The following is a 10,299-nucleotide window of genomic DNA, read 5'->3' as shown; positions in this document are numbered from 1 at the left end:
GAGGTCGAGGTTGAGATCGTCAAGGGGGCGAACCACTTCAGTTCGATGCAGAAGCCGGCCGTCACCAAGATGGGCGCGTTTCTTTCCAGGGCGGTGTCGTCCTAGGTAGGTAGGGTTGGAGGTTGGAAGGAGTTGTTCAGGTCACCAGTCATGATTTTCTTTTTTGGTCTTGTGTTTTCCTTTGTTCAGGTTTGGCAAGAGGGCGAGGTATTGCAATCGATGTATCAAGGGTTGACCCAACGATCAACACCCATGACATAGTGACGCGGCATCACGCCATAGAGTAGTCTTGAGATATCAAGCAAGCAACGACTGGTCGGAGTAGATTTCTGTCTCAGAGTAAAGTTGCCTATTGGGGGAGGGAGTCAGGGAGTGAGGATGATCTGCCCACTGACGACGATAATGACGCGGCAGTAGTCGCGGCACCGCAAAACGTTCAAACCACAACGAGCCAACGGGCTAACGACATACCGCATCACTCGTACTGGACCGGGCTGGCCAAGCCGCTCTGCAGTTCAGAATTCCATCTGATATTAACCCAAGCTAAAACTACCAAAGAACCTCCGTTGCCGTAGACCGTCCTGCTTGCGCTGGCCAAAACACTTTCTCGCTTTCAAGTCGACAGAGGCGAGAATGAAACGCCGCAGTTCTCGCTTCCTGGCACCCTCATCGGCCTAGGTTCGGGAACCCCATCTAATATTTGAGGAGCTCCAGCGCGTGTCCAAGCTCGTCATGAGGAGTTGTTACATCATGTTTGGTCCGCTTAACCAAGCACCAACTTGAAGACGTCGTTGTAAACGAACCACTGACCGGCAGCATCCTGGCAGAGCTGGAAGGCTTGTGAGTAGGGAAGAGGGTGGTCCCCGTCGTCGACCTGAAAGCCGGTCGTATTAGTAGCTGCCCGTATCCCTAACCCAGCCAATCGAGTTACTACCGGGGGGGGGGGGGGGGATTACCTTAAGTTGTCCGGTCACAAGAATAATGATGCCGCCGTTCGCGGTAGGCTGCGCATCGGGCGTACCATACTGATAGCGTTCGACCTTCTGGAAGGTGAGATTCTGCGCAGCGGAAATTAGCCACGCTCGTCTCTTCTTTCGCCCGCACGAAGACTATTGCTTGCTTGCTGTCCGTATCTTACCGTGAGCTTTTCGAGGATACCGGCGACGCCGAGCGACTGGGAACTCTCAAACGTGAGCATCGACTGGTCCCGCTACACCCAGCATACACCGTTAGCCTTGTTCTTCCCTGCCACTACCAAAACCCAAATGTCTTGTATAGCTGAGCGGGCGAGCGTACGTAGAGACCGGCCAAAGCCTTGCAGTCCGTGTCGAATGTCGAATAGTAGTGAGCGACGAACTCCACTGTGAGGCTTCCTATCTTAGAATCGCTGCCTCACCGGAGTTTCTCGCCGACTGGGACGGTATATCGTCGCATGCTCGAGCAATGCACTTACTCGCAATCCCCTGGAAATTGGCTGTTATCATGTCAGTAAGAAAATATTCCTGGTCCTTCTATCGACAGCACCCGAGGCGCACAAAAATAGGGGATCGCGGGATCGCGGGGTAAACAGGCAGCCCTCCCCTGGCCTGGCCCGCCGTGATTTGCGCGCAGCCTCCTGAGAATCTGAAAAAGATCATCTTAGTGAAAAGAGGTTACTCACCGTTGGCCATTTTTTCTGGTGTATTTCGGAGAGATCTAAGAGGTTCGTAAAACGGAAAACGGCGCTGCGGTGTTTGGGTCTGCGAGGTCGGTGACGGTTGGTTCTTGAATTTGTATGGGAGCTCAGTTTGCGATGGCTACCCGACCTCATCCGCCATGACAAGAGCGGGGCCTTAAAATGTTATGGTGGGGTTAATTTCAGCCTCAGGCAGCCACCTGTCGTGCTTGGGCGAGCTCGGGTGGGCTGGTGGGTCCGCCCGCCTGCACGCGAACACCAAATAAATTTGAGGTTTGCAGGATCCGACCTCTCTTTTTTTTCTCTTCTTACCCAAAAAGGATTGAGAGGACTGGTTCGTGCCGGCCACGCCAGCTCCAAACAATCCCTTTTTCCCACGGAACTGTAAGGCATCCTCTCTTCTTTTCCTAATTTTTCCCTCTCTTGCAATGATGACACAATCTTCCATTAAGAACGGCCAACTGAATCTTCCATGTTGATCAATCAAAATATCAAGCTCAACAGTCTGACTTTTACCCTTGCATTTTACTTTTTGGACCACTCAGCGGATATCTGTAGTATCACAGATGGCTAACCGTTGAACAGAGAACCGCGTGTTGGTCTTGGGCTGTGGAATTGGGCGTTGGTTCGTCCCACCTTGGGCGGCGAGTGTGGCAGGTCGTGAAGGCCGGCTCGGTATCTCGATTTTGGGCTGAAGCCAAGTCGCTTGTTGTTGTTTTTCCTCCCTTCCCCGACATATCTCAGATTTAGCCAATGGAAAATTTAGTCGTAATCATCGCCCATGCCCACACGCAATCGCTGTGCAAGTATGTAACTACAAGACCCCAGTCCCCCGATTTCGGCGGCGTGCCTGTTCATATCTCGTCAACGGCATCAAACCACAGTAAAAGGTCCCTGCCCCCGGGACGGTTCTTTTCTGAACTACACTAGAGACTGCTATCGCAATCCCCGCTTCCCGAAGCTCACCATATCATGCTCCCCGTAATGCCCTTCGCCCTACTCCTCCCAATCGCCCTTGGACAAACGGCAAGCCCGTGTAGATAGGCAGCGCAGAGATCTACATGTTTCTTTGTAATAAGAAAAAATGATGAGGGGGTGCATCCTTGACCTTGACTCCTGCTCCTGCTTAAGCTGTCTTTTGCCGACCCCCCAATTCTCTGGCAAAGGCAGAAGAATTCAGTTCAGAATGTCCAGGCGCTGCCTTGCGGAATCTTGACGCAGAATGGCGTCTGCGTCATGATAAACCAACAGTAAAACAAGCAAGTATTAGCTCACAACTTCCGCAAGCTTCCCAGGTTATAGCTCCTCCTCTTCCATCTTCATCGGCGGCGCAACCCGCTCTTGATCCTGGCTTGCCTGAGCAGCCTGAGCCTTGGCGAGTATATCGCCGAGCGCGGGGGGGGAAGCTTCCGCCTGTCGAGTCGCCTCCACCAACAATCGCATCAGCACCCAGGCTAGGCCGTGCCTTCTTGAGGGGACTACCGACAACGTTGCTGTCGTCCGTGAGGCTCTTGCCAAAGATTCCGGCTGCGCCACCTAGAGGGGCGAGACCACCAGGGGTGGCTGCTTCGGGCGGCGTCGCAATACCGGCACTAGGGGACTTTCGAGGGCTCGAGGCGCTGTCTGGATCGGCAGAGTGGGCTCGCTTGAGCTAGAACAAAACAGCCGGATTAGCTTTCTAGGCAGGTATGAGAAAGGGCGGGGGATCAAAAGGCGTACCCGAATGCGATTCACGCCGTCAGCGAGCTCGCCAGAGAACTGTGCGTCGTCGGGCCTGAGCTTGGACTTGTCATCCTTACTGTCAATGTCCTCCATCTTGCTCAGGATCTCGGCGCTGTCGTCATCATCGTCGTCGTCGTCACTATCCGCGTCCATGGCGGTGTTCTCTGAAGCACCGTTGCTCTTGCGCGACTTCCTACTCCTCGTCGGCTTACTGTCCCTATCCCGGAACGCCGAGAAGCCGACGGTGCCGCTAGTTTTGAGGGGGCCGAGACTCGAAAAGTCGACCTGGCCGGACCGCCGCTTCATCGCCGGGGACGTAGTTTGCGGCTTCGGGGGCGCCATGACGCCCATTTTTTGAAGCTGGCCTGGGGTTTATGTTAGAAAACAACGAAAACTGGCAATTCTCACTCTTCTGTGTGGCTGAAACACTCACGCTCGCCGCGGTAAAAGAAGGTAAACACCGCATACGGCTTGTCTGGCCCGTCGATACCGGTCACCGTCTGAGTGCTAATCGTCTTGGGATCGAGCGTCTTCGGTTTCGCAAAACTAGTGGTGTGCTCGACGTCTGCATCAATTCCGTTCGAACCTCCCTTGCCTTCATCCTCGGAGGAATCGTCATGGGCATCGAACTGGGGCGAATACTCCCCTTTCTTGATTTCGCCGGAAGCGATCACACGGAACATGGCAACCTTTATCTGGCCCGTGGCCTCGGGCGGCTCGTCGTCGTCAGACGACGAGATGGAATCCTCGTCAAAGACGGCCTCGACGGGGGAGCGCTCGTCGGCGCCGTAGCGGAGGGTGCCCCGCGGCTTGCTGGAGCCCTCAAAGTCCATGCCCATGCCCTCTTCGGACTGCTGCTTTTGCCGTCTCCTGCGCTTCTCGAACTTTTGTCTCCGGCGTTCCAGCTTCTCCGCGGCGTCGTGGCCCTTGAGGTCAAGGCCATTGAGCCACCGCTCTAGGCCGACCTCGCGAAAGAGGAACTCGCGCTCGGCGAGACCACCACCCTCGGCGTCGGGAACTTGAACCCACCGACTGTTAACCCAAGTTTCCTCGCCGGGACGCAACAGCGTAGCGACCTCTTCCTTTCCTCTTCCATCGAAGTAGATATAGGCAGCGATGGTCTCGTTCTCGCTGTTGGTCATGGGGATGTAGGGCGTGACGACGCCATGGAACTTGCCGCGCTCCCCGGTGCTCGAGGGCAGCGGTCCGACGAGCTGGGGCTTCGGGTTCGGGTTGTCGGGGGTCGGCTTGCACGCCGAGTAGGGTATCGTTAGGCCCGGGGTGAGGAGGGTAATGGAAATGGCGAACTTGGCAGGTTCGGGTTTGTTGGAGTCGCCGCTGAGCTGGGGCTGCGGGACGGGGATGTAAGAGTTGATCCGCGAGACGCGGGATTGCTTCTGCACGCCGTGCTCCGGCAGCGGCATTCCATTGGCATGGATGCTCACCGCGATGCCCTTGAAGCAGGGCATGACGGACGGTGGTGGGTTTTGGCGGCTGCTGCTCGAGAGGGTCGGACCCCACTGTAGGTCGATGACGGCGCGATGGCTACCTAGGCACTACCCCGCGCTTTGTCGGGTGGCGGGGAAAGGGTCGTTTTGTATATTTTCGGTGATGGTTTTGGGGAGGAACTTGTTGTTGCTACTCTTTTTGCGGTGAGGGTGAAAAGTAGGAATGTGGCCGGTGGTCTAAAACTAAGAAAGGTGCCGAGGTGGGGGAAGGTGGACAAAGTCCCAGACGGTCCGCTTTCGAGCGAGGAGACTTTACGAGTTGCCGGCCAAAAACAGCAGCCTTGCCCTTTGTGCCAGTCACTGGTCGACCCGAGCACTTGGGTATCTTCGTGACAACGGTTTTGTTTAAAATGTGGCTCGCCGTCTCCCAAATCCCCCCAAAAAGGTAGGAAGGTGCACGGGGTGGGCAGAAGATGGGTCTGGCGGGATGGGGCAGGGGCTGGATGGGTTCTTGGGGCTTCTGCGTTGGCAGTAGGGGGATTTAGAGGGGTTGGGCCGTGCAAACGCCGCCAGGTAGGCCAGGGGGGCAACCCAGAACACCGGTCGAAACAAACTGATTGCTGTATTCGTACTTCGTAGTTTATTTGGATCGCCGTAGCGTTGGCGAGATGAGCCAGCTAATTGCCCAGCTGGCCATTCGGGTTTCCGTCGAACTGGCGAAGACTGGCGAGTACCTAGGTAGGTCAATCGGAATCTGAGGCTGAAAGTTGCAAATGACGGCGCTGAGTCGGAGAGTGGAGGCGACGATTGGAGCAGTGTGATAGGTATGTATCTGAGAAGGTTGCACTGGCCGGGGGCCGGGCTGTTGCTGCACGCGTGGTCACTGTGCACGGCCCTCTTTTTATGCAGACAGCGCCGGTGGGCAGCAGCCTCGGTCGAGAAGCGTTTTTTTGATTGTTAAGTTTTGAGGCATTGAGATGGCCCCGCTTTGGGCGTTCTGCAGAAGCCGCCAGCACAGTGCCCAGCAGCATTGGAATGAGTTGGCAGGACCTGTTCCTGGTGCCTGACATTATGTGTGCAGTCATGCGGCTGCTGTCATCAACAATGGAAGCTGAACGACCTCACCTACCGCCGGATAGGTATTTGACAACAACAAAGTGTTTGACACAGCAGTTGCATCGTTGGCGCAGGATTCAAGTTAAAAGGACCAAAGAAGGAAAGTCGCTTTGACTTGTTTGAATGTTATTATTAGCTGATTACCCTACCCGTCACGTATTATCCCGTAATAGAACACAAGACCTAAACATTATCAGTCTCCATTCCCATGTACTGAAATGTCCTCACTCGATAGGAGATTCCTCCTTCTCGCGAACCCTTCCCTCACTTGGCTACTACTTGATTGAGTCCCAGTATCCAAATCTTTTGACTCGAGTCCCTCCTCCCGCTTCACCTCGTCCTCATCATCCGCGTCGGTGCTCGACCCAGTTTCTAACGAGGGCACGCTCCCCATCTCCAGGGTGTCTTCCTTTTCCTCTTCCTTCTTTATCGTCGTGGTCCCCGATGTAGAAGAAGACGGGCCCTCGGTTCCATCCTTAACCTCAAACTTCACGGCTCTCCCCTCCTCATAGCCCCAGTCCCCCCCGTCATCGGTTTCGCCACTCCCACTGCCTCCACTCTCACCCCCATCTTCCTCGTCCTCGTCATCATCACCATCATCGTCATCCCCCTCCTCCCCTTCTTCCTCCTCCTCATCACTACCCCCCTTCTCCACCTCCTTACCCCCACCCCCAAAAGTCCACCCTACCACAACCAACCCCACCACCATCACCGTCATCTCCAGCACCCAAAATGCCGCCGTGAACAGCACGAACGCCGTGACGCGCCAGCGGTACATGAACGCGCGCAGGCCGCGCAGCCTGGCGACGATGGTCACGCGCGCGTCGTACACCTGGATGGCCTGGCCGGCCTGGACCTCGAGCAGCAGGCTGTCGGGCAGCAGGCGGGCAGCGTCGCGGCGCGGGGCAGAGAACGCCAGTCCTTCGGCCATGGGCACGGTCAAGAGCACGGCGGCGGCGCCGCGCGGGGCGAGCAGGTGGTAGCCGAGGAAGAGGATGCGCGAGGCGAGCGAGGCGAGCGGGTCGACGTAGGGGATTAGGGCGGGGCGCGCGGTGGTGTGCACGATGGTGTGGGAGGCGAGGAAGGCGGGGAGGTCGAGGCGGGTTGGTTGGAGAAGGGCGTCGAGAGAGTGCCAAGATGATTGCGGTGATTCCGCTGAGGGGTCAGAAAACGGCCGGGCGGGTAGCAGGTAGGGGACGGGTTTGGAGGTGGTGATGATTGGGACGGTGTCAGAGGCGGCGTCAGAGGCGGCTTCGGGGGTGGCATTGGAGGCGGCTTCGGAGGCCGTGGGGCCTGAGGAAAGGAGGTGCAGCGCGAGCATGAAATTGCCGCGGTCTAGGTTAGATGGGGATCGTGGAAGAGTGAGTGACACTGTAATGTCGTAGGGTTGGCGGTTGGCGATGCCCTTGAAGGAGGCGACGCCGAATGGGTTGGGACCGACACTGTGATCTGTGAATACCTGCACCCGAGAATGACCGTCCATGGTGACAAGGGCGTGAACATACCCATACTGCAAATGTACCGGAACGGTTGTTTCCAATGTCGGGAGGAACTTGTAGTATAAGAAGAAATAGCCGAGGGTTGCTGGGATGTAGAGCAGGACCCCCGCGATGACGAACAGCGTTGTCCCTATCACCAACTTGTGGAGCCACGGAGAGGATACCACAGCGTGGACGCGACGGCCAGCGCCGTAAACAGCATTGTGGCCTATGGTTTTCAGACCCCAATATATGTCCGCAACTGCTTCCTTGACTTCATTCAGAGCCTGTGCCTGGAGTTAGCCGATCGAAGGGAGAAGCTCGCAAGGGAGTGGTTGACTTGGGCCGAATCGATGTCCCGCTTACCATTTCATCGATGGGTAGAAACCCTTCTCATTTGTGATAGTAACCTCGTAAAAATGAAGGTTGATTTCAAAAAGCGAGAGAGGATGAGTTAGGTTGAAGCCATACGATGCGGCTTTGGTGTTGGGGTTGGGATTAAGACGGGATGGCCTGAAAGTTAAAGTGGGGAGCTCTTGCAGCTGAGTGCATTCGTCACGCCAGGCAGCTCGCCCTGATGTCATGTCTTGGCATTTTACAGAACTACCGGCAATGCGGCAGCACTCTAAACTCACTGGAAACGAGGACTCAGATACTGCCTGGGCATATATTAGGTAGGTAGCACGGAAATCATTTCAATTTCTTCATAAATACACATGCTAATAAAACGCTAACAACCCAACTCATCAAAAACCACATCAAATCCGTACAAGACATCTCATCAGAAGAAGATTAAATGCACCTCCTGGGTCATCTCAACAACCCTCCCCAAACTCCCCGCTGAATGCTCTAGACATGTTTCTCGCACTCTCGCACTCTCCTCAGATCTCAGATCTCAAATCTCAAAGCTCAAAAAAACACCAAACATCACCAAGCCCTCAGTCACCCGGCCCCTCCAACATAAAACAACGTTGGCTAGCCTCACCAAACAGGTGAAATAACCTGTTAACACCAGAACTCACCCACCCCAAACAGCGTCAGAAACAGGCCTAGCAAGGCTGCAAGTAATTGCTCGGGACCAGCCCAACCTGCCCGGCGCCGCCCTGCACGGTGGCCTCCCACCAGCCATCGTCCTGGTGCCGCAGGATGGACAGCACGTCGCCCTTGGCAAATCCCAGCTCCTCGGGTATCGCGGGCTGGTACATGTACAGTGCGCGCGCTAGGAGATCGGATGTGTTAGTCTTGCATCGTGGCAATGAGAGAAACAGTGGGGGTGGGTGGGTGAGTGATATGAGGAAAACGAGAGAACAAAAAAAAACAAAAGAAGAAAAAAACTCACCAAAATGCAAAATGGGCCTCCCATCCCTCGTAAACCGATTCGGGTCCGCCGCAACACTCTTACTCCTCGTCCGGGAACTGCCCACCGGCTGCACGGGCCCCGCACCCTCATACAGGCTCATCCCACGCATGCTCATGCTGGTAGCCGTGTTGGAGCGGTTATGGCGCCCGCGCATCGACCCGCCATAGCCATCGTCCTGCTCCTGCTGCTGCTGCTGTCGCTGTTGCTGCTGGCCATACCCTTGCCCACCACCCCCCGACGGAACCTGCGCCAGCTGCACGGCCATGTCCATCCCCCGCCTGCTGCCCATGCTCATGCTGCTGCCCGGACGGCCTCCGCCGCCGCTGGCGCTGTGGTCCTGCATGGAGCCGCGCGGGCTGTAAGTGCCCGTGGGGCCGGGGCTAGCCGCGGTGCCGCGGGTGCTGCCGTAGGGAGAGGGGCTGGCGGCCGACGCGCGAGGGGAGTAAGGGGCCGGGCTGGTGGAGCGTGCCATTTCGTTGGGTGATGCGGCGCTCGACGAGGATCCGCGGTGGCCATTGTAGCTGTTGCTGTTGTAGCTGTTGTTGTGGCTCTGGTTGTTACTGTTGCTGCCGCCGTAGTACGCGGCGTCTGACCCGCGCTTGTTCGCCGACATGCTCAGCTGGCTGACTGACCCGCGCTGGCTACCCGCGTAGGGCGCTGGTGAGACCGAGCGATGGGAGGGGGAGGCGGGGTAGTGCCGGCTCGCACGGGAGCTGGGTCGCGGGGAGACGCTGCGTTGCGCTGCAGGGGACACGGCGCGCGGGATGTCGCTGCTGCTGTTTCGGCCGGTGCCGGGCCGGCTGCCATATCCGCCGCCGCCGCCGCCACCGGAGTTGGGGCGGTCGGACGCGGTAAAGAGGCTCCGGGTTTGTTGCTGGAATTTCTGGGAGGACTCCTTCATTGCTCTGGAGGTCACTGCTGGCGGGGGCACGCCGAGGCGCTGGATTTGGGTTTGCTGGTCGTAGGACGGCGGTGGGGTCCCGCGCATGCCGGCGGCCACCACACTGTTGTTGTTCCCTGGCACCATGGAGCGCGACGGGTTAGCGCCGGGGGCAGGCGTCGCGATGCCATGGTAGTGGTCTGCCGACATCCTCGACCCCCCGTTCTTTCCGCCCGTGACGCCCTTCAGCTCGGCCAAGGCCATCGCAATGGGATCATCTTCAGGAGTGGCCGGCCCAGCATCCTGCTTGCGGCGATCGGGTGTCTCTACCGGGAAGACATTCTGCCCGACATTGAGCGCGAGACTCGCGTTGGCTGCGATCGGATCCGGGCTGACGCTCCGCTCAGGCCCGATAATCTGGTTCTGGCTCTCTTTAGGGGGGGCAGCGAGTTGTGGTCGGTTGTTGTGGGCGGCGGGCGGGTTCCACGTGTTTCGGCTTGTCGGCGCCACCTCCTTGGTGCTCTTCCGTCGGAAGGGGCTGTGGTTCTGGAAAAAGCCACTCTTCTTCTTAAGAACCTTTTTATTGGGAGTTTCCGGGGGAGGCGCGGCCTGCTCTTGCT

The 10,299-nt window shown here is 57.2% G+C and overlaps 3 protein-coding genes across 3 annotated transcripts in view; all 3 read right to left on the bottom strand.

Annotated features, from left to right (window-relative positions):
- Positions 1-763: 763 nt before the first annotated feature.
- CHGG_08977 (uncharacterized protein) lies at positions 764-4,866 on the bottom strand (the record flags this gene model as incomplete). The annotated part of the gene is made up of 10 exons (XM_001226903.1): positions 764-874; positions 957-1,058; positions 1,139-1,210; positions 1,454-1,463; positions 1,536-1,623; positions 2,312-2,400; positions 2,642-2,732; positions 2,951-3,326; positions 3,395-3,762; positions 3,831-4,866. The coding sequence occupies 10 exons, from the start codon at positions 4,864-4,866 to the stop codon at positions 764-766; spliced, it is 2,343 nt and encodes a 780-aa protein (XP_001226904.1).
- Positions 4,867-6,154: 1,288 nt separating this feature from the next.
- Positions 6,155-7,444, bottom strand: CHGG_08976 (uncharacterized protein; the record flags this gene model as incomplete). Its single annotated transcript, XM_001226902.1, has 1 exon — positions 6,155-7,444. The coding sequence occupies one exon, from the start codon at positions 7,442-7,444 to the stop codon at positions 6,155-6,157; it is 1,290 nt and encodes a 429-aa protein (XP_001226903.1).
- A 1,044-nt stretch (positions 7,445-8,488) lies between these two features.
- The window catches only part of CHGG_08975 (uncharacterized protein), a gene marked incomplete at both ends in the record, with an annotated part of 3,438 nt that continues 1,627 nt past the window's right edge, over positions 8,489-10,299 (bottom strand). The window contains 2 exons of the mRNA XM_001226901.1: positions 8,489-8,658; positions 8,779-10,217. Coding sequence (XP_001226902.1) covers positions 8,489-8,658; positions 8,779-10,217 — 1,609 coding nt within the window. The remainder of the gene's footprint in view (positions 8,659-8,778; positions 10,218-10,299) is intronic.

Source organism: Chaetomium globosum, genomic scaffold (genome assembly GCF_000143365.1).
Source record: "Chaetomium globosum CBS 148.51 scaffold_6 genomic scaffold, whole genome shotgun sequence".
Classification (NCBI taxonomy): Eukaryota; Fungi; Ascomycota; class Sordariomycetes; order Sordariales; family Chaetomiaceae; genus Chaetomium; species Chaetomium globosum.
Note: the sequence above shows the minus strand (reverse complement) of the source record. Positions and strands in the feature narration are given on the sequence as shown.